Source organism: Coenobita brevimanus, chromosome 77 (genome assembly GCF_032717465.1).
Source record: "Coenobita brevimanus isolate Jiangsu-jjx chromosome 77, ASM3271746v2, whole genome shotgun sequence".
NCBI lineage: Eukaryota > Metazoa > Arthropoda > Malacostraca > Decapoda > Coenobitidae > Coenobita > Coenobita brevimanus.
In genome coordinates, this window is record NC_137030.1 from 922,920 (window position 1) to 947,157 (window position 24,238).

Sequence of the window (24,238 nt, forward strand, 5' to 3'; positions counted from 1 at the left end):
CATAAGCGATTTTGTTTGGCTATAACACCATTATTTCCCTGCTTACTCATTGACCACTATAAACCCGGTATAGAAAATTGCTTGTATACCTAACACCTCTTGCATAGCGATTTTGTCTGCGTATTAAACTTCACATCATCATGGTCTTTTTGAGCGACAGGTTTCGTTACACTTTCTCTCTGGCAGTTCAGTCACACCTTTATTTCCTCATTGCCGAGTATAACCCGGTTTCGTGCGAGAGCCTTAAGTTTTGTGGTCGTATTTAAATTGGCCTTGAACACGTAACACCTCTTCCTTCGCGATTTAGTGTACGTATTGCAGCGTTGATGCTATTAAGTTTTTTTTTTTTTTCCTGCCATCTGAGTTTTATTAATGTATGTTGAGGTCTTATTCTTTCAACCACTTTTTTTTTTTTTTTTTTTTTTTTTTTTTTGGTATGACCAGATGTGCAATAGGGAGAAAAACAATTGTCTTCTGCCCCTGGACGTCTTTCCAGAACTTTATACTTGCTGTCTGTGGACGATTTTATTTAGTTTACTTCTCATGTTTAGGCCCGTGTATTCTCGTCTGTTAAAGAAGCTCCCTAACAATTTTTCCTAAGCAGTTTATGACATCACACTGCTCTCTTCTCTGTTGCATCAATCCTTCCAAATTAATTATATCCTACTGCCCTCTTCTCTGTTGCATAAATCCTTCCAAATTTATTACATCACACTGCCCTCTTCTGTTGTATAAATCCTTCCAAATTTATGACATCACACTGCCCTCTTCTATTGCACAAATCCTTCCAAATTAATTACATCACACTGCCCTCTTCTGTTGTATAAATCCTTCCAAATTTATGACATCACACTGCCCTCTTCTGTGTTGCATAAATCCTTCCAGTACCGCCATTCTCTGCTAAAACAGTGTACAGAAGGATATTAACCACCTATACCCAAAAATAAGTCGCTAAGGAAGAGGTGTTAGAGCCCCGCCAGCCGACGAGAAGAGGTTAGATATTTCTTTAGTTTGCCCCTTTCAGTACTGTACTCCTTTTACCTTAACTTGGTCCAGATTTTTGTCCTTTGGCGGCTAATTTCATGTTCCTCAGTGGCAGAAGGCAGTACTGTACCTTCAAACCCTTACCATAGCACTTGTGACCAGCACAATATTCTAGGATTCAAGTATTGTTGCGACTGGTGTGCAAGGTGGAGAGGTGGCAGTTTTAGGCCAGGTTAGAGCAAAATGAGTATAGATAGACAATACTATAGCTCTACACCTTTTCCATAGCACTTCTTAACTAGCACCATATTCTAGTGTTTAACTGTTGTTATGACTAGTACCGGTATTCGAGATGGAATTTGTAGGCCAGGTTAGATTAAAAAAAGGAGGAGTTTATACCTGTAGATATCCTTCCTATATTGAAAATCATTTGGAGGTAACAAGAATTTGAAAATTATATATGTTGTATTATCTCTATATATGTCTATTCGATTTTTAAAACTGAGTTGGGGCTCATACTTCTCTTTTTTCTGCCCTTTTCTTTTTTCCTGTTTTTTCCCGTCTGCCCAAAGTTGACAGTCACCATGTGCAGGTAGCAAGAGTAAACCAACACGTCATTGTAGTGATTTGATCCATATATAAAGAGTGACATTACTAAAGTGTAAAAAAGCACATTTTTTTATAACACCAGGCTAGAAGCATACCATCAGTTGTATATATATTTCCCTTGGCTGTACCTTCACTAAAAGCTACATCACCTATATACATAAAATCACATTCGTTGTAATATAGCAGAGGCGTCTAGGGAGGTCTTAGAAGTTCATACTTTTTCCCATAAGGTTACCAGTATTTACATCCAAAATTCATACATGTATCCATAAATAATTTATTCATATATGCCATTTCATTATTCATGTCTCCACAAAGTCATTATTCATAGTTATACACCACAGTTATTCACATATAGGCTGTGTCCACCTGTTCAGTATATCCACATATTCATTATAAATCCGTATCCACATTTATTATTCATCCTTGTTTGCATCCACAACTTCATCATTTCAGTATCCACAGATTAGGTATTGTTTACAACCACACAGTCATTACTATTGTTTACATCTCAGGGATGAACCAATACAACCTTACTTCAGAGTCTGTTTAGTTTTTATTTACACAAAAAAGGTATAGATATATATATTGTTAAGTTACATGCTCACAATATGTTTACGTCAATATGTACATGCCAGTCACTCACACGCACACACACGCGTCACAATCATCTTTAGCTTTTGGTTTCAGGGGTAGGATCAGTTTGGGCGGCTGGTGGGTTTTCAGCTGCTGGGGGATTTTCAGTTCCTTCAGGTTTCTGTTCCTCCGGCTGCGTATCCATTTTGTCATCCTTTCGAGGGTCCTCGGGCTTGGCCTCCGCGGTGCCCTGACCTTCAAGGTTCTCGGCCACTTTGGTCTCCTCAGCTGGCTGTTTGGGCTCTTCTTTGGTTTGGGGTTCAGTTTCCATTGGCTCAGCTGGTGGCTGCTCTTGCTGCTGCTCTGCCGATTTCCCAGCCTTGTCCCCTTCTGATGCCTTGGCCTCCAGGGCCGAAATAGCTGCATTGATTTCCTTGATGACGGCCCTGCGTGCTTGCCGGACGTCTTGCCGGCCTTCGGGATCCACATTATCAAGCTGGAGAAGAGCACGAGTTAGCATCTCATCCAGGTACAGGAACTCTCGTGATTTCTTTCCGCCGCTAAATTTTGCCACCTGGTCTGCATATTCCGATACCTTTGCCCCGACTGTGGCAATTTGGGTCATCCGTGGGTCCACCTGATTCTGCTGCTGCTCCTGCTGTGGAGGCTGTTCTGGTGCCTCTGGCTTCTGTGGGGCCTCCTGATGATGTGGCTCTGGCATGGGCATGGGCACCGGCTGAGGGATGGGCTGTGCTGGGGGGGACTTAGACTTTGGAGGCCTGAACTGAGACTTTTGCTTTGGATGTGCGGGTTGCTGGAACTGCTGCTGTTGGTATTGTGGCTGTTGATATTGCTGTTGCTGGTACTGTGGCTGCTGGAACTGCTGTTGTGGGGGCTGTTGATACTGTGGCTGCTGTTGGAATTGCTGTTGTTGTGGTTGTTGGTAGTGGTTCTGTTGTTGTTGTGGCTGTCGGGTCTGCCACTGTGGAGACCCCCTGGGGTCCTCGGAGGGGTCATCACGCCCCTCGACAAAAATGGGAATGTTACGAACCACGCTGGGCCGCTGGTTTCTTGGTGGAGGCTGTGGAGGTTCCTGTGGGTACTGGTTGTACTGGTGCTGTTGTGGGTACTGGTTGTGGTACTGTTGTTGCTGTTGGTATGGAGGATATTGTTGCTGCTGATACTGCCACTGTGGGTCTTGCATCTGCTGTGGATATTGCTGCTGTGGTTGCTGCCACTGTTGTTGCTGCTGAGGGGCATACTGCTGTGGCTGTGGTTCTTGTGCCTTGCCTGCAGGGACAAAAGGTCTGGGTACTGTGTTGAACTTGGCTGGTAGTGGCGAGGAGCGCCCTTGTGGAGAGTCAGGGCCAGGGGGGACCATTGTATCATGGCCATCATGGGGTTGTTGCTGCTGCTGCTGCTGCTGCTGCTGTTGTTGCTGTGCTGCCTGTGGAGTGATGGTGATCTTGGACACAAAGCGGCCAGGTGTACCCGGGGCCTGGTTCATATCTGGGGGCGCTGATGCACATCTGGAATTCCTGGAGGGGTCGCTATTGTGTTCTGTGGCGTCGACAGCAGAGGTTGTGCGTTGTGGGGCTCGTCCAGACTCCAGCGGTCCAACTGTGTCATTCTCGGGCTCCTGGGGTGCCTGTTGCTGCAGCTGCTGCTGCTGCTGTTGTTGATATTGTGGAGGGGCGGGGGCTTCAAGTCTGATGGGTATCTCGTGCCCGACGGACTCTGGGCCAGAACCAGCTGAGCCCTGTGAGCCACGGTCCGGGGTGTCGTAAGAGTCCTCGCTGGTGGCACTCATGGCAGAGCCTCCTGACCCCCGCCTCTCCCGCCACGGTCCGCCACGCCGCCCCAAGGAGGACATGGGTGGAGTCTGGGACATGCGGGCTGCTAGTTGACTAACGGCATCATCACCGCCCCATCCCGGCATTCGAAACATCCCGCGACGACCTTCCTCGCCCTCGTCAGCCTGTTGGGGAGAATTAGGGTGGTTAGTGTAATGTTTCAGGAAGAAGAAAATATTATATGGGAGGCAAAGGTAGATAGATGGATAGATAGGTTTAGATGAAATATAGGTAGATGAGCAAGGATAGTTACCCTTGCTTGGCTGTCTGTTGAAGGTTGTAGGAGCGCTCACGCACGCACGCAAACACACACACACACACACACACACACACACACACACACTATCGTTAGCGGGGGTGAAAGCGAGGGTACTCTCCAGTTGGCAGTGATACAGAGAGAGAGAAAAAAAGAGAGAGAGGGGGGGTGGGGGGAGTGAGGGAGGGAAAATACGGAGAAAAAGGGAGGAAGGTCGGAGAGGGGGAGAGGTAGGGAGTAGGGGAAGAGGTTGAAGGAGTAGGTATGTGTGGGTGTAGGAATGTCCGTGTATGTGTGTGTGTGTGTGTGTGTGTGTGTATGTGTGTGTGTGTGTGTGTGTGTGTGTGTGTGTGTGTGTGTAGGCAGGCAGGCAAATGTGCGTAGCTACCTTGTCTGTGTAGGTTTGGCCAGGTGTGTGTGTACGTAGGGTATGTCCAGGTGTGTGTGTGTGTGTGTGTGTGTGTGTGTGATATTTGTTTGTACCGGTATGTGAGGTATGTGTGAATGAATAAATGAATGAATATCCCATACAATTCTCTCTAACATGCTGCGTCAGAGAGGAAAGTGACAGTCGTGCCTCAAGTATGAAGTAGCCACAGTGGAGTAGTAGGCAAACTTTCATACCTGGCTTTATGTATGTGTGTAGGTACGGTATGTATAACTATGTATGTGTGTTCAAGTGTACATTCATGTGTATGTAAGTGTATACGTATGCATTCATGTTTATAGAAGTGAACATATGTATGGGATTGGTATGAATGGATATATGTATGTATGTATGTATGTTTAATGGTATGTGTACGTGTAGGTGGGCGTTTGTGAAAGTGAGAGCGTGTGTAGGTACCAGCGTGTGGGCGTCTGTGTACGTGGGTAGAGGTGCACATGATGACGTCACTCCAGTTTAAAATTACAATAACAACACACTTCCTCTGACTGTGTGTGTGTGTGTGTATGTGTGTGTGTGTGTGTGTGTGTGTGTGTGTGTGTGAGAGATCAGTGTGCACAACCGAAGTTTTTATGTGCATAACACGTACCGGTACGCATGTATGACCAAGGTTGTGTGTGTGTGTGTGTGTGTGTGTGTGTGTGTGTGTGTGTGTGGGAGGGGGTGAATGGCCCGTACTTCGAGCTGAGAGAGAGTAAATGTAATATGCAGAGAGAGAGAGCGGGAGAGAGAGAGAGAGAGAGAGAGAATCATACAAAGTTCCCAAACCGGTTCCCCAGTTATAATAATAAATTACTGTAATTATAAAACACCTAGCCAGTCTCTCTCTCTCTCTGAAAATCGTTATAAGTATACAAAATAGTTCATATATACACAATAGGTTCACATTTATCATTATCATTATTATTATTATCATTATTTGGTATCATCATCCAACCTACCGCTCTCTTCTTAGGCGGACGTGCTAAGCTTTGAGGCCACATTATTCAGCCTTCTTTCTAACTCTCACATACACACTGGCAGCCAACGCCCTCCACCGCTTTCACAATAATGATAAATTACTCTTTTTTGCAAATATAGTTCTCTTTTTTGTCCATGGATTTCCTTTTTTTACACGTAGATTTTTCCTGTGGGGTTAATTTTCATCAAAGAGATACGGTACTTCTCTCTCTTTGGGATTAATTTTTCCAGTTAGCTCTTTATTTGTATGGGATATACCAGGATCCTTATTTTTTCTCGTCTTGTGTTTAGTCTTTATTTTCCTTTATTTTCTGTATTTTTTCCTCCTTCTTCTGTTAAGTCTTTCATTTATACTTTTTTCTCACATCTGCTCCTTATGTTTTTTTTTTCTTATATATCTTTTTTTTTTTTTTAACCTTTTTCTGTTGTATCTATTCCGCCTCGTATGTAGGCTACGAACCATAAATCAGCTTTATTTCTGTTCTACATTGTATCCTTCTGTTTATTTATTTTTTCTTATATATATGTTGCTTTTTTTATATATATTTCTCATTTTTTCTTTATAATTTTTCTCTGGCATTTGTGTAATTTTTTCAGCGTTAGTAGGCTTTCGTTATGTTTATATTCCTTTCTCCTTATTTAGCCGAATCTCTATTCTATTTTACTTTTCCCCCCTTTTTTTTGTCAGTTTTTTTTATTTTCGTTTTCCAAAATTTTCGTTGATTCTTGTTTATTCCCACCCTAAGGGTTTTGCTTTCTATATCAGTCTGTCTGTATATCTATATTTATATCTACGGTATATTAAATTCTGGTTTCTTGTATCTATTTGTCTATCTCTGGCTATATAAAATTCAGGATAGTTTTGTTGTGTATTTATATATTTATCTATGTCTATAAAATTCCGGTTTGTAGGTTTGTTGTGGTCGGTTAAACATCCATAACGTGACGCCTTGGCTTTCGTACACTCCACTTCGTCGTATTGTTTTGATCGCTTACACTAACATACTTAATCGGCTGGCTGATTATGACCCATCGTAAAAAGAAAGAGTTGTAGCACACAGAGAGAGAGAGAGAGAGAGAGAGAGAGAGAGGCACCGCAAGAAAAAAAAAAGTAAGGGTTTATTACTGCGGCATTTTTTTTTTTTTTTTTTTTTTTTTTTAACTTGGGGTTGTTTTATTACCAGACTCACTTTCTTCGTGATTTTTTTAGGCGTCCAGAGAGAGAGAGAGAGAGAGAGAGAGAGAGAATAATATTTACGATAGTATTTCCGTGTTGGAGGACTCGTCATTCTGGCTGTGTAACTCTCTCTCTCTCATAATCCTGTGTGCCAACTAATTTCTCTCGGCTTTCTCTAACTTTCATATAATGAGCTTATGCCAACTCTCTCTCTCTCTCTCTCTCTCTCTCTCTCTCTCTCTCTCATACACACACACACACACACACACACACACACACACACACACACACACACGTGCCAACTAGCTACAGGTTTTCCCGGGGCCGTGGGCTTTCCTGGCATAGCGCTCCCTAACAGCACACCTATGGGGCAGAAGTAGGACATGCCAAGTCAAGATTTCTAACCCTGCCAACAGACTACACACTCTTCTAGATATCTGCCGTACATCGAAATTCTCAGTCGCTGCTTGTAAATTCTAAGCTCTTTTTTTAACAGCATCTAGAGCTACACATCTTTGGGGTGGAACTAAGACACACCAGTTCTGCATTTCTAAGCCTTCCAACAATCTACATACTCCTAGATTCCGTCACATTGCATTATTTTCCCATCCAACAGCCAAATTCTTAATCATCTCTTGTCAACTCTAACCTCTTGCCTCATCTCATTTTTGGAAAACTAGGAAGCGCCAGTTCTAGTTTTCTAACCTTGCCAGCAATCTCCGTCTAGCTACCGTCATATTACATACTTTATTTTACCTTGCAGCATCCACATTCTCAGTCACCTTATACCCTCTAACCTCTTATAATGCATCAATTTTTTTTTTTGGAAAACTAGGAAACGCCAATTCTAGCTGTAACGCTGCCAAGAATTCTCACACTGCCATGGTGACTCTCGTATTGCAACATTTACCTTGCAGTATTGAAATTCTCACCCCAAGTAAACCTTAATCAAAAACATTCACATTCTCACAAACCTCTAACTTTTTGTATATATTTTTTTTTACTGTATTTAGGGAGAGTAAAGAAATCCGTTATTTGTAAGCAGTGATAGTTGTAAACCCAGACTCATTTCAACGTGAACTCAATTGACTGCAGGCCGAATTTGCCTTTCTGTAGCCCACCATCTTACTTTCGGGGGATAGGGGGTTGAGGGACGTTTGCATAACCGCACAGCTGATGCGCCTGGGTATATTAGTGTCACCACATGAAGGCGCCCCTCTCCAGTACCTTCACCCTAAGGTAGAATATGATACTAACTTCGTGATTGGCCGAAGCGGTAATATGATAATTTTATAACAATTTTTAACCTAATCGTGCGTCGTTACCCAGAAATTCTAACCCATTTTTCTTGGTCATTATACAATGGTGTGTCGTAAACCAAAATAAAAGGCAGCTTAGGATATAATGGGCCAAATGGTAGCTTACTATGGCTTATTACTATTGCTCTTACTCTTACTATAACATCCTTGCCAACGTAGGTGACACACAGGTGGCTACTGTCGCAAGAGATTATTTTTACCTAACCATCCAATGTCGCAGGTGTACATCTGTTCGTACTAAGTTTACCTGCTTTATTAACACACACACACACACACACAAAGATAGATAGATAGATATAGTTAACTGCTGAAAGAGATTGATATAGAGGGATAGATTGATAACGCCAGAGGCCACTTTTGCGTTGTAGTGTTGTCAGCAGAAACCAGTGTCCTTATTCACATAATTTCTTTCCACTGTACCACTGCACGTTTGAATCAATTGCCATTGCCTTCACTAACACTTGTACAAACTTCAAGCGCCATATATAAAGTTCTGACATTGAATTAGTTCCCTTGTAAGCCAGTCTTCATAAAATTTGCATACGTTCCATTGTTCAGTTTCGAAACCGTAAGCATCATCGGTTAAATTTCGAAATCAGAAATGGATCCGTGAATTTTTAAACCACCAATGGATCCGTATGTCACTTGGCATTTTTGTAACTTTTTAAACAAACTATTCACTTTACATTTTCCACACATATTATGCTTCAGTACAAAACCATTAGCATCCTTGGGTAAATTTTGACAACTACAAGTGGTGACGGGTCAAAATTGAAACGAATAGCGTGACTCTTGTGGTTACCGGGGCCAGAGCAGCTCATTGGCAGCGCTGGCCCTTCAAGACCTTAGGGTTTGCAGTCAGAGCCGCACCAGGGTAGCGTATTTCTGGGTGTGTAGTGGCGGATTCACCTTGTGGCCACTTGAACACTTGTCTCCAACATTTTTTCTATACGATTACATAACGTACGGAAGAAGCATGGATAGAACGTTTTATCATCCGTTATAATTTGCATATCTAAAGCAGCGTAGGCGGTTTCCATATTCATGACTAAGTCAGTTTTGTAACTTTCCAAAAACAAACTTTCACCAACGCTTTTTGCATTTTTGAGCATCTTTCGTTGTATTTTTAAATCCAGAAATGGAGTTTGAAGTTTAAAATTCGAAAGGAGCGATGGCAGTTGCTATGCGCTCGATGTTTTCAAACTTCCTAAAACAACACTTATCACGTACTAATTATCTTTTTTTCTTTATTTGATCTTGTACGTGTTTTTTCCCATGTTTTCACGTAGTGGACTTTTTTTTTTTTCTATGTTTGTTTTCTCTTAAGGGGCGGTATTGTAGTACGGTTAGGAGGCTTACTAACACCTCTTCCTTACCGATTTATTTCTGATTCTGCTTCGTTACCGTATTTATATTGTACAATCTAAGTCGATATTGAAAAGACATACGAAGCAAACCAGGGAATAGCAGTGCTTAGTCTGGAAAATCAGTCGTCCAGGAAGAGGTTTGGAAAATAAATCGTACAGGAAGAGGTGTTAGGGGCCTCCATACCCGACGTGCTAGGTGTGTTCAGTTTTTCTAGATTTGTGTTTTATATATTGTGTGTGTGGAAGGGTTGATCTTTGCCACCTGACTCCCTCCCAGCAACTGAGTCATTTTGAACAGATATACCTCCTCTCAACACCCCCTTTCTCCCTCCCGCCCTCCCTCCCTCTCTCTAGATCTTTCCCTCCCCCTCCCCCGCCTTCTCACTCTGCTTATCTCCCCCCCCCCTCTCCCCCCTCCGTAGGTACACTTTTCAACCCCCCCCACACCCTCCCCTCCCCTTCTTTTCCTCCTTTTTCCCTCCCTCCTTCACACTACATTCCTCCACTTCCTCCATCCCATAAAGATACCTGGACACCTTTTTCCTCCAATCCCCTCTCCTACCCTCCCTCCCTACATCTCCCCTTCCTTTTTCTCTCCTGTCCTTCTTCGCTTTTTCCTTTCCTCCTTCTCTCCCTTTTCCTTCTCTCCTCTTCCATCTCCAACCCCCACTCCTTTCTTTCCTCCTCTCCCCTTCCATTTTCTCTCCAATCCCTCCTCGCTATTTCCCTTCCTTCCTCCTTACTTCTCTCCCTTCCTCTTCCTTCTATATCCCTTCTTCTCACTGTCCCTCTCATTCTCCCCTCCCCCATTTTTTATATATACTTTCCTCCATTCATATCCCTCCCTTCTCTCCCCCTCTCTCCTTCCCTCCCTCCTTTCCACCTCCTTCCCTCCCTCCCCTCACCCCTCCTTCTCTCCCTCTTCCGTTTCCTGTTACACTTTACCTGTCTCTCACTCTCCATCACAAACATACCTTTACCCTCCCTCCCTCCCTGCCTCATTCACTTACTTCCTTATCACCTCCTCCCGTCCCTTACCCCCTCCCTCATATATATTTTTCTCCTCCTCTTTCCCCCTTTCCTCCCTCCCTCCCTCCCTTGCACTTTTTTATCGCATCCACCCTCCCTTCCTACCCCCCCTCTTTTTTCTCCTTCCCCCTCCCTTCCTCTCGCCTTCACAAGCACACCTTTACGTCGCCTACCCCTCCCCCCCTCTCTCTCTCTCTCATTCCTCCCTCCCTTCCCCCCTTTCCTCCCTCCATCTGCTCTCTATCTTTCATTTCTCTCTCCACTCATCCCCATTCCTCCCTCCCTATCTTCCCTTCTCCCTCCACTCACCCCCTTTCCTCCACCCCTGTACCTATTTTCCCTCCCTTCTGCCTACCTCTCCTCCTCCCTCCCACACACTTCATACCCATTTCCCCCCCTTTCTCTCACAACCCCCCCCCCTCCTCCCTACGTTGCTTTCCTGCTCTTGGATTTGGATGCTAGAGAGAGAGAGAGAGAGAGAGAATTGTGTGTGTATGTATGTACGGTTTGTTTGTATGTGTATTTGTATGTACGTTTTGTCAATCGTTCTATTTCTCCACAACTTTAAAATTAAATTACGGAATCAGACACCTTTTTAAAATGCCATTCTTCCTCTTAATACTAAGGATCAGAAAATTGAAGGTTTTAATTATAGTCTTCTAGGATTAGAGAGATTAGGCTGATACGAGGATTTAGGGAGGATTTATGGTGAACTGATTGTGTGTGTGTGTGTGTGTGTGTGTGTGTGTGTGATAAGAGGATTTAGGGAGAAAATTGATTGTGTGTGTGTGTGTGTGTGTGTGTGATAAGAGGATTTAGGGAGAAAACTGATTGTGTGTGTGTGTGTGTGTGTGTGTGTGTGTGATACCGCATATAACTTGAATTAAGAGAAAAAAATCAGCTTTTGCCATATACATGCTTTAAACGGAATAATAATTACACCCATACAAATAATCAGTGTTGTGCATATCTTTGGAAATGGCTCTTATCTTTGGCTGTATATCGCTATCGTCCATATCGGTGGAAATTATCGGTATCGTAGCCATCCCGTTCCTTGCCGATATATCCCGACGCGTATATCGGTGGAAGTAAATCGGTTATCGGTGCCAGTATATCGGCTATCACTTTTGTCCATAAAAATATATCGTTATGTTCATTTTTGGAAGTATGTTGGTATCAGATTAAAATATTTTGGTATCACTTCCTTGTATTACCAGTATCACGTAAGCATCAGAACATATCGATAACTTACCTTTGGAAGTATACAGTATTTATCATGGTTATATCATGTATCTGTCACGTACGTATATCCTTGGAATTATATAGTGTTTATCCTTTATCATTATCACTATACTCCTTTCACCTTATCTTGGCCCAGATATTCGTCCCGTTACAGCGTATTTCACGTAGCTCAGTGGCAGAGTTAGGCACTACTACGGTTCTGTACGTCATAGCACTTCTTCGTGACTAGCATTTTACTCGACTGTTAAAACTTAGGATACAAGATGGAGAGATGGCAATTTTGGGCCAAATTAGAGTAAAAAGGAGTATAATAGACAATAGTATCGTGTATAAGACGCTATACTAGATGTGGGGATGGAGTGGAGAGTTACATGAGAGGGGGTTGTAAGTTGGGGGGAGGACAACGAATTGTAAGGGGACAGGGCAACATGGGGGTGATTTGTTTGTGGCCACCCCTTACGGGATTGAGGCGTGTGGCTGTAGATGGATGGATGGATGGATAGATAAATGAATTGATTGAAAACGCTACATCTCACTACAGGAAATTAACCGGGAAATGAGATGGTCTACTTATCTTTCGGTTTTTCATAACATTTCGGATAACGTCAACAGCATTCGTCGCTACAGCAGTGCCTTAATTAGTCATATACTCACTGGCTTAGGTATCGTTACGCCTTTACCTTAGCGATTTAGTCTAATGTAGCTACCGGAATTTCCTTGATGTTATTGCATTTTCGGATTGCGTTAATTAGTTATATTTTTACTGGCCTAGATATCGTAAAACCTCTTCCTTAGCGATTTAGCCTTGTGCCTTAATTTCCTTGTTGTTGCATTTTTGGACAGCTCTTCCCTCGGTTAGTTAGTTAAATATTGTTAGTTATGTTCAGCAGTTTGGTTAGGTAGGATGAATTAATTTAGGCATGATTAGGTTGGTTAGATTTGTTAGGTTTGAGGAAGCCATCAGATTAACCATACTCTCCGAAGCTGCAAATTTACCATATTTAAGAATATTGCACTGCCAAATAGATTAATGCAAACTAGGTCGTTGGAAAAGAAATGAGCAAAATAAATCACTAAGTCCATTGATAATTTAAAAAATGAATGAATGAATAAATAAATAGTTGAGGAATATACTTGATTATCGTCAGCGCAAATACCTTTCCTGTATCGCCAGTTGTAACATGTCTCTCTTTCCTAAGGCGAGGCATCATTATACGGTTTATTTAAATTAACTTGGCTTAAACAAACATCTCCATCTTCAGTGCTAAGTTGTAAGACTAAATTGACACGATGCTAGTCACAAGGAAGTGCTGTGATAAACATGTAGTGCCATAGAATTATCTTTTGTACCACTGAGATACATGACAAGCTGCAAAAGGACGAAAATCTGGGCCAAGTTTGTGTAAAGGAAGTAGTCATGAGTCAGGTAGATTAACACTAGATGATGCTAGTCACGAAGAAGTGCTGTGATAGGATGTAGAGCCGCAGTATTATCTTTTTATATCACTGTGCTAGGTGCAACAGGCTGCGAAAGGATGAAAATCTGGGCCAAGTCAGTTTAAAAGAAACACCTTTTTTCTCTTTTAACCGCGACTCATCAATGTTTCCCTTTAAGCATAAGAACCATTTTTTTTTTTTTTATAGTACAAGACCCATCAAGTTTTTTCTTTTAAGCACAAAACCCATCTTTTCTTTTTTTCTTTTCAGCACAAGACCCATCAATTTATTTTTCCTTTCAAGCACAAGACCCATTAACTTTTTTTTTTTTTTTTTTTTTACTGTGTATAACTTTGCTGAATAAGGTGTGAGGCAAGAAGACCCCCCAACCCCTCCCCTTGTATATAGTCATGAGTCAGTGTGAGTCAGGAGGGAGGAATAGCAAGGCAGGCCCTGAATGAACATGAGTCATTGCCGCGCCATGACTCATTATTTGCACGCTAATATTTGCACCACTACCATCCTCTGCCCTCGCCTGATAAGTGTTCATAGTTTGTGTATATGACGGATAAGTGTTCAGAAATATCAATGTTTACTGATAACTCGTATTTATAAAGCTACTGTATTATCCACAGGTGTATCGTATGGATTATAATTTTTTCGTTTCATTTCATAATAGTAACAGTAGCTTAATAATACAACTACCACCACTACATCCACTACTATTACTACTGGTATTCGTAATGCTATTAAACAACAGGTAATTATGACGTAAATGACCGCGATATATTATTTCCTGCGTAAAATACAGGAAGTAATTAACGTACGATTGATTGAAGCTCTAAATTACTCATTCCCCTTCGTTAATAATAATAATAATAGTAGTACACATGGGACGTCATTCATTCGACATAGGCCTACGATTTTTCCCATACCAATGCGTGACCTTGAACTGAATTGAATTATTAATTGCTAAAGGTACAGAGCGCTTGAATTACACAATGCCGCAGTCAAATTCCGGTAATGAATAAATAAATAAATAAATAATAATATAAAAATAGTAATGCCCCAGGGGAAATTGCATAGGCCTCCGTCCCCCCCCCCTTTTCCCACTCAATAAAACAGCCCCTTTTCTCTTACCTTAAAAACAGAAGAATTCGGCACGCCCCAATCAGGAGGGGAGTGGTTGAAGAACATATCACCTTCCCTGCGCAACTGTTCCTTAAGGTCTCGCAAAATCTCCTCCCCGGACTTCCTTGCACTGGGGGAAAAACTCCTTAATCTAATGAAACCTCCTAGGTCACCGTAATCGTCTTCACTGTCCGGAAAGTGGCCGAATTGCCTTTGTGTGGGTCTATTTCTTCCGGTACCGCCGTTACTATTGTGAGAGAAGGACATACTGAAGCCCGGATCCCAGACTAGTGCTTAAATAGACTGACTCGTCCCACGCACTTGACGTCTCGCGATCTCTCTCGTCCTCTCTCCTCCCTCCTAGAACTTGCCAGAACTTCCCCCCTTTGGCGTGCGGTTCAAATCTTCCCTCCACTAACCATTTTACCCCATTTCAGCCCCTCATGGACTCCCTCTTCCCCCATTTTCACCCTTTTATTATAGTCTATTCATGATTCTTCACTTTACAGTACACACAAGCGAGTATCGAATAAAATGAAGTTATTTTTCTCGGCAGCCAGTTGGTGCAGAGAGGCAACCTTTTAGTGGAAGGTACCACGTACGAAATTTAGGATATTTTTAGGAGTAACTAAATCATTCTTAGATAAATAGTTTTTGATTGTCTCCGGCATATTAGTTAACAATAAATCAATGCTTAGTACGTGACTTTAATAAAGACTGATAAACCGCTCCCTGGCTATACAATGACTCATCAGTTAGTGTAGATGTGATTGAGAAAAGGTAATAACCATCATATTTTAATATTTGGGACCTAAGCTTGATTAATATAGCAGTACAAGTTAATATACAACGAAATGTACTTGATACTCGATATTATTTTTAGGCTCGTATTAAAAGCGAGTCAGCTGAGTGATAAAATGTACTAAATGTTAAATTGAAGGTAAAATTTTCCTCCCCTTCAATACCTCTTTCAGTAATATTGATTAAAAATAAAGTCGTAGGCCTATAAATATTGGCGGTATACTCGAATACATCCAAAGCAAATTAATAAAGCAACATATTTAGAGAAACGCGTCCAATCGGAAAGAAGTGATGAAATCTGAATGCAAGCTGAATCAACAAATCAGTATGCTAATACCATAGGAAACAGTTGGAAAAATATTAAAAAACAACCCAAAACAAGGAAAAGCACATCAGTAAAGTATTTCAGCTGCTTCAAGTCAAGATAGTTGTCCCGCGCCTTTGAACATACAGCACGAGGCGACGATAAGCATCACGGTAAACCCAGACGTCACGTTGCTCTCAGAAAATCTCCCAAAATCTCGTCTTAATGGAGTACAAGGGCGTGTCATCTATTCCTGGTGGTGACAGCTTCCTAGGTGACAAGGTTAGAGGAGGTTGTGGGTAATATGATCCTTTACATATGCTGTATTGTACGTTGGAATAGGTGACGTTGGTTATCAGCCTTTTTATTTTTTTTTAATCGGCTGGTTACTGTGGTCATGAACCCGAAAACATATATAAATTATGAGAAATCCAATACAGGGATGAGGTTGAATGGGCTTTTGTATTGTGTAAAGTTATAAATATCCAGTTTTAAGGAATTATTTGTGACAGTTATCACATCATGAATAAGGCGTTTGCTGATGCCCGCGGGACGATAAAAAAAGATAAGCAGTTGATATAATAAATGTAGTATTACATAAGGTATTAACTGATTTTAAATGCCATGTAGTGTAACTGTTGATGGCAGTTTAGTGTCAGTTTCTATTTTGAATGAAAACTTGGGTATTATCTTAATGCTGTAACACCCAGCTAATGGAAATGGCAATTAATATGATCATTTTTACAAGTAGTTTCCCATGTTTATACGGATGTGATGAAAATTTTCTTTTTAGCATTTACTGTAGTAAATAAACATGGGGGAGTGGATTGTTTCGGCTCTTGGTTCCTTGTATCATGGCATCTATGGTATAATTAGGGTAGGTTTGGTTACATTCAGGTAGGTTATGCGTATTTAATGTAGTTGCAATAAAAAATGTAGGTAGAAGCTAAAGAATCTCCCCTCACCTTATTTACCATTTAACCCATAGACATACCAATGACAACCTGGGTTGTCGTGCGTTCGGCAACCTCTGATGTCAGTATGAAGACTTTGTCCGTCATCCGATGCAATCTCTAAAGAAATATTTAGGGAGTGATCATTTTTGTTGGATGACGGGCAAGAGTGGGCGGAGCTAAACCAGCCACAGCTGGTGCCTGTGTGCTCACTTGGTTTGCTCGGCTCAGTGTGGTGTGAGGTTCCTCACCGTCAAATACTCATGATCCTTTTTCTCGTGTATGTAGACGGCGTTATTATTTAAGAAAATACAACAAATAATGCATTATTGGAAAGGACTTAATTGATGTAATGCTGCCTACTTCTTCCTTAGCCTTTATCATTCCTTTTTCTGTGCCTGCCCTCCTCTCTTCCTATATCTCCCATTTTTCCTGTCACTTCTTATTGCTCTTCTTTCCTTTACAGGTGGCTTTACATTGAGTGACAAGCCAAATGGTTTCCTGTAAGCCAAGAAACCATTTACAACACTGGGTGGTAACCATATAACCAACCCATACATACTCCCTACGTGTCAACAAGTGGTTTGGTGGAGGGTTAGTGCCCTTCCCTGTAAAATGAATAACTCAAAGTCAAATGGCCACCCCTTACAGGATTATGGCGTCTGGCAATAGATAGATTGATAGATAGACGTACTGAAACAAAAAATATTACTTCTAGAAAAGTTTTTTTTTTTGGCAAATATTTTTTAAAGGACAGTGTAAAACTTTAGCATGTCAGCTAAATTCTACTCACTTTTTTTTCGTTTTATTTTGTATATATTGTCATCTTGGACAATGTACGACAGCAATACTCTTCATCTTCAAATTGAGACCAAAGTGGCCTTTCTATGATGAAGAGTAACTTTCCTACGAGCGTTAGAAGTAAAATATCACTACACGATTTCTGAAAGCTCTCGAGCGAGAGTTACATGCACAGCCAGAATTTACACGCCTCCCTTTTCGGGATAGGCTTAAAAAGAAAAAATCGAGGAGATGACCACCTTTTTTTTTCATGACTGTGCTGTATTTATATATATATATTTTACCCAAAACTTGCTATGGGATTCTTTGTGTTTCATGAGTGTGTGAGCTTTGACGTTTTTTAATTTCTTTGGAAAGTGATGAAAGGCATATAAAAAAGTCTGTTGTCACTCTTCAGCACTGCCAAAAACAGATGGATGCCATCATAGAATGCCATTTTTGCATGTAGCTATTTAATTAGTGCTGGTTTATCCGAACCCAACCTAAATTTTGTATCTTAATCCAACCTAATATATCCTAATCAGATCTTACCCAACATTATGTTAACCTAACCTCTTCCATAAATAATCATATTTTCCATGTTTGTTGGTGGATTCTCGTAACATTAAAAAACGTACTTCTTTATCTCTGAGTCCATCTTATTTTCTACGATGTTAAGGTAACGTACTCAAATGATCACGTAATGGTCACTTATAAAACATGGGTGACCTGTACAGTACCGTTATGTAAAACTATTATGTCAGGCCTTTGCTTTCATCAGACACATTGACCCATCAACAGACAGTTATAATCAGCTTAGGATAGACTTGCACTGGTTGGGTTAAAATCAGTTCCGTCCCTATAGTTGGCTCTCCCTGACTTGGTAGCAGTGCAAATAAATACAGATTACATGCTTTTGTTAATGGGTCGACATCTACTGGATCTTTCTTTGCTTAATATCTAATGCTCTGCCACATTCCCTGTATGTTAGTGTGATAATTTTTCTCCATCCGCAGGGTCCAACGGATGAGTCGCTGTTTGTGGTGGTGCTGCCTTATGTCTTACTCATCATCCTTCTTCCTATTGGCAGCTTCTTTATGACAAAATCTTTCATCTTTGAAGGTCAGTCACATTATTTGTACAGTTTTTATCCCCTCCCCCCCCCAGGATGTAGTAATCCCTCATCTTAAATGTCATGACCAACTTGCCTAGCCCCAGGCTCCTACTCTCCACACGTGACAACATTGGATTGGATGATGGATGGACAGATGGAGTAGTTGTAGCCCAATGTTACCAGAATTTGAACCCATTGGACTGCAGGCTGAATTTACCTTTTACTGCAGCCCGCTATCTTCCTTTTAGGGGAAAGGGAGAGAGTTGGTGTTTGTATAACCAGGCAACTCCACCACCCCAAAATATATGTGTTACAGAGATACCAAGTGTGTGGGACAAGTCAGCATCAGTCCAAGAGGTATTACCAGACAACTGGCACATAACAGAGGAAGGTAGAAGACTGCTATCAGGTGAAACCATCTGATACACTACAAGGACGGTGACATAACATTAAATATTATGAAGATGCTGAGGGTTAATTTTCTTTCCACTTTTTCCCACCAGACTTCTTGGAGTACAAAGACACAACAGCCAATGTCTATGCAGCCATCTGCGCTGTGGTGATCCTGCACATCCTCCTGGCTCTCTTTATTTACAAGGCATTCAAGGAGTCGGCGGTCAAGGGAGCTAAGCAGGATTAATGTTTTTGTAAGTTTTATTTTCACCGAGCATGGTGGTTTGTGGTTTTGAGGATGAAGAGCAGTAATGATTGTAGTATCAGTAGTACGTGTATCTCATTGTAGCAAGTCCTATTACATGTCTCAAATTTCTTTTTTCCCAACAATTGTTAAGTACAGTAATTTGCTGGATTTTGGCATTGGGTTAACTTACAAATTATAGAAAACGTCAGCTGTACCATGCCAACCCCAGTACAGGGATTCCCTGAAAGGAAGCACGTCGTCATTTTTGTTACCGTATGTTTTTATATCAGCAAAGGAAAATATATGCAGGATGGATTAATAGACAACGGAAAAGCATGAGTAAGTTTTAATGGCAGTAAAAAATGATAAGGCTTGTGTGCGGTTGAAAGGCAGTCATATCATCAATATAAAATAGATGCAGAATGGATTGAGATGAATTGAAACTGCTTGAGTAATAAATGTGACAGCTTTTGTAGGGAGAGAATCAGAGTTTGTAATGATTGAGACCTATGAGTGCTGTTACTTAATGGGAAAGAATGGATGAAGAAGCGGCAGCAGAAAGGCTTCAAAGAGAAGATGTGAAAAGTGAAATGTTGGCCCTTGTGCATAGAATGAAAGTACCTGCAAGGAGAGACAATGAAGGCTTTGTTTTACAGAGAGATTGATTACTACTGATATTTCTTTGATAGATGGAATACCATGGATCGTACATTCCTACATTTTTCCCGCCCTCCCAATAACGCACTGTGCTTGAGGTAGTCTTTTTCATTTATTCATACAGTTTACTGATTTCATTCACCAAAGGATAGACTTTTCACACTCGAGGGGTTAGATGCAGGTCCCTCTGGCTATACAGTTGGGTTAGGTTCTTGGAAGAATGATTGGATAATGATCGAATTTATATCAAAGGTAGGTATTGTTGCGATTGCATAAGTGAAATCAGTGATTGTGTGTGAAGAATTATGCATCCGGAGCAAAGCAATCATATAAGGAAACATGGCAATCTTACGTTTAAGAAAAATAATTAAAAAAATGAAAGTGCTAAAATTTTGAGAACACATAGTGAATATTAGTTTAATGATCAGTCATGTAGTATGAGAGCTCTTTCCAAAATCGAAAAATTGTCTGGTAGATGCAAGGATAAGTAACAGTCACAACACTCGTACTCAGAGCATTGGTAGTAAAACCTATTTTTGTAGTAGTTTTGATTTTTATTTACAGATTTTTGATTTATCTGCTTTATTTTGATAGGAAGAGTAAGTATATGCTATATTTTGATGGTAGTGTTTGGTATATTACTTTTATATTCACTTTAGGTTTGTTCTCGAAAATCATCCATCACCTGGATTAAAAATTGGTAGTGAAGCCTTTTTTCTTTGTTGTTGTTTTATTTATATTTTAGTGATATATGATTTTTCTGCTTTGTTTTGACAGGAAGAGTAATTATATGCTGTATTCAGAGCGTAGTGTACTATTATATTCATTCTGTATTCATTGAGTACCACTGTATCGTTCTGTAGTTATTTCTATGTACAGTAGTTATGGTTGATGAGTTATAGTTCATTTTCTTTGGAGTGCAAAAGGAGATCTGGATAATGATGATGATATTTGTTTCTTTAATTTGACAGGAAGTGATTATTTACTAGTTTCAGTTGGTAGTATTTTGTTCTATAGCTTCTTTATTTACTGAGTATTTTATTTGGCGATTACTGTTTTTTTGCGGGTTGTCATTCTTCGTTTCCAGACCCTTCCCTCACCCCATCTCTTTGCTGGGGTATTATTATTGTTATTACTATTATTTTGTTATACAGGGTTCTATTTAATATTTTGGTTGTCTCGTAGAATAGTTTTGCTGTGTATTGCTTTAGCTACTTTCAGAACTGATAAAATAGTAAGGAAATTGGTGTGCTGTTGATAAATGAAGGTGAACAGAAAATAGTAAAAGAATATGGGATTAGGCCAAACCTAATATTGATGAAAGAATATGAAAATGAATGAAGTAATTAGAAAACTGGCATGGTACAGTTATCTGGTGAAGAACAAAAGTAAAAGACAATGGGATTCAATTGATCAAAAATAATAAAAATGAATAAGGTAACTAGAACACACGTACAGTAATTTGGTCAGTAAAAATTGAGATATAAAGAGACTGTTTGGTATTGAATTTTTCCTTGTTATAGCTGTGATTTGGAGTGCAACAGAATATTATTATAGTGTTAGTTGTTAAGTGATATTATTTACCACTTTTTTTTTTTTTTTTTTTTTTTTTTTTTTTTTTTAAGGGGCGTGTTGTTTATGGTGTAAGGGTATTATATAAGTACAATATTGATAAATGTTCTTGGTACTGCATGTTGTTTGTGTAAGAAAAGTGTGTATTATGTGTTATTGTAGTGTAACTCTGGATGATTCATTTCTATTTTAGTCATCTTTGTGGTGAGTTTGTGTGTGTGTGTGTGTGTATGTGTATGTGTTGCTATATCCAGTCAGTTTTGTTCATTTGAGTGTGTGCACAAGAATAAATTGGTAAAATAGGTGACTCGATTGAATGTGTATGTGTTGTGCCAGGAAACTAATAATATTCCTGGGATGTCATGCAGATAACCGGTAATTGCTGTTATTCACTTTAAGGGCATGTCCACTTTACCTTAATTGTAAAGAGAGTGCAGTACGCCCTCGCTTTTATGATTGGGATCCGTTTTGGGGAATTGATCGTATTTAATGATTGATTACGTAACAAGTTTATTGTGATGGCGATTGTATTAACAAGAAGAAACTATTGTATAATGAGACTGGGGATCACAGGGATTGACTATGATAAAAGGTCCAAAATTCTCACAGGTTATATAAATGAATAATTGTACACCAAGCATATGACGAGGGTATACTGTACTGTAACCGTCTAACGAACATTTACAATAATTAATTGTAATGTACATCGCAAGAATTTTAACTTTGACATTCAAAAGGAAAACAGCATTTGTTAGTAGTTGCAACCCCAGGCTCATCAGAATATGAACTGTGTGGACTGCAGGCCAAAGCTACCTTCTGCAACCCCCAATCCTCCTGTTGGGGGATAGGGAGGGGGTTGAAGGACATTTGTATAACCAGGCATATCAGTGCCACCACTTGAAGTTGTCCCCCTTCAGCACCCAGCATGTCAGAAACTTGACTTAAATCTACACACATGTCAGTCAATAGCTTGTGAGTTTGATGGCAGAGTCTTGAGTTGTGAGTAATCCTTAGGGAGTTTTTAAATGGATTGTCATAACATTGGAATAAAATGTATTGAATGTGGAGCATATTCTTAACCTGAATCATCATCCATCCATCCATCATTGTAGGTTAAGTGTATGTTCAAGCCCTTCACTTCAGGGATGTCTGCTTTTAGTGTATATCTTACCACCACCATTGTTGTCAACGTCTTTGTCACCATTATCCAGATCCCTGCACCCGCACCCCAACCGCCACGTACAGATGGTGTGAGTTAGGGTCCAGAGAGCAAGAAAGAACTGGATAGAGTGATAACCAATACCAGATAATAATTATTCGGCTTAGAAGGGATCTTCAGTAGGCAAGAGGTTCTATCAAACTCCATTAGTTGAAAAAGTCTCCTAAGCTTGATTATGTGATGTGTAAGTAAAAAAAAAAAAAAAAAAAAAAAATAGTAGTTTAAGGGTTATTGAGTATCGTTCAATCTTTCTCCTAGTTTAGTTTAAGGGTTATTGAGTTTAGTTATTCATGCTTTCTCTCTCGACCATACCTCACCCCATTCTTAGGTGGGAAAAGAAGTTTGGATAGTGTTGCTGGTGGGGATGATTTTGTTTAATGATTGATGTTTAAGCAGCCTTGATTTTCTTTAGGTTTCCAGTTCCCATTGATCTGGGGTTAGGAACTTTATATTTAATTCATTTGCATCTACACTTAACGCATGTCTGTTGCTTTCCTCCAAGACACGTCATATCTGAGAAAATCATCAAGGACTGAGGAAATATATCAAGTTTGTTTCAGCTTTGGGATATTAGCCAACAGAGGATAGTCAAAGAAAAGGTGAAAGGAGAGAAATATCAAGCTTGTCTTAGCTCAAGGATATTAATAGCTAGATGAAAGCTACAAGTGTAACAGGTGAAATATGATGACAGAGAGATGTACCAAGGCTCTCTTGGTTTAATGATATCAGCCAGCAGAGGAAAATGACAAGTAGGAGATGAAACATTATTGCAAAGAAGCAGCACATCAGCTTAGCATTAGTACCCAGCAGAAGAGAAAAGTAGAAGAGGTGATATATGAGGGCAGAGAAATGTACCAAGTCCCTCTCAGCATAGATATATTAGCAGAGGAAAGTAACAAGAAGTGCTATACTAAGCAGAGAAGCTTGCCAAGCTTCTCTCATGGGAATAGCGGCCAGCAGAGAAAGGAGTGTAATAGAAGAGGTGCAATATTAGGAGAAACAAACCAAGCTCCTCTCATGGGTTTCAGGCACCAGAGGAAAGTGAGAGGTGGAAGAGGTGCAGCATTAGGGTAGAGAAACTTGAGTCTTTCTCACCTTATGAATAATAGCAACAAAGGAAAATGTTAAACTGAAGAGGTGAGATAATGGCAGAGAAATATCAAGCTTTTCAGTTTACACGTCAGCTAGAAGATACTGAGGGGTATAGGAGGTGCAGTATTGGACTGAGAAACCAAGACACTGTGTATGGATATTAGCCTGCAGAGGAAAGTGACTAGGAGAAGGGAAATATTAGACAAGTGTCTGTAGCTGTAAGGATTAAATGAGGCTCCAGGATTGATAACCAGCCACACAATCATGACTGAGGTGGGGAACTGAACCACCAGTGAGTCTGAATCCAGGTTGAGACTCGGTATGGTGATGTTATTTAAATCATTTTTCCAACCTCCATTATATGTTATTTAGCTCGGAAGATCTTCTAGTGATGAAGGGCTTGAAGACTATAACCCATTCAGTTTTTAGTCTTGCCTAAGCTGAATAAAATAGTGTAGTGATGAGAGACAGAGGGAAAAAAAAAAGGCAACTGAAGAAATTCTTTTATTATGCTAATTCCCACAATTTTATTTTCATCCCATTTCTACTAGAAGTTTTGTACACCAGTTTGTACTGTAATTTTTTAAACTGTAGCATTATTTTATTTTACCATACAGTATATCTTCCTTAATAGGTTGGTCATGACACCAAATAACAGTTTCATTAGTAAGGTGTTAGAGAAGGATTTTTACTATTGGTTTAATATTACACCTAATTTTAT

At 40.4% G+C, this 24,238-nt stretch overlaps 2 protein-coding genes across 3 annotated transcripts; one reads left to right on the forward strand and one right to left on the reverse strand.

The window, feature by feature from the left end:
* Window positions 1–337: 337 nt before the first annotated feature.
* On the reverse strand, window positions 338–14,681 carry LOC145408469 (uncharacterized). 2 transcript variants are annotated; one of them, XM_080279199.1, is made up of 2 exons: window positions 14,395–14,681; window positions 338–4,147 (listed from the first exon to the last, which is right to left on the reverse strand). In XM_080279199.1, the coding sequence occupies exons 1-2, from the start codon at window positions 14,650–14,652 to the stop codon at window positions 2,267–2,269; spliced, it is 2,139 nt and encodes a 712-aa protein (XP_080135325.1). In that variant the 5' UTR covers window positions 14,653–14,681; the 3' UTR covers window positions 338–2,266. The 2 variants fall into 2 exon arrangements, with proteins under 2 accessions (XP_080135325.1, XP_080135326.1); XM_080279200.1 differs by lacking the exon at window positions 14,395–14,681 and adding an exon at window positions 5,665–6,695.
* Window positions 14,682–15,646: 965 nt separating this feature from the next.
* LOC145408353 (vacuolar ATPase assembly integral membrane protein VMA21 homolog) lies at window positions 15,647–21,204 on the forward strand. Its single transcript, XM_080279078.1, has 3 exons — window positions 15,647–15,772; window positions 18,240–18,345; window positions 18,841–21,204. The coding sequence occupies exons 1-3, from the start codon at window positions 15,716–15,718 to the stop codon at window positions 18,975–18,977; spliced, it is 300 nt and encodes a 99-aa protein (XP_080135204.1). The 5' UTR covers window positions 15,647–15,715; the 3' UTR covers window positions 18,978–21,204.
* The last annotated feature ends 3,034 nt before the right edge of the window (window positions 21,205–24,238 follow it).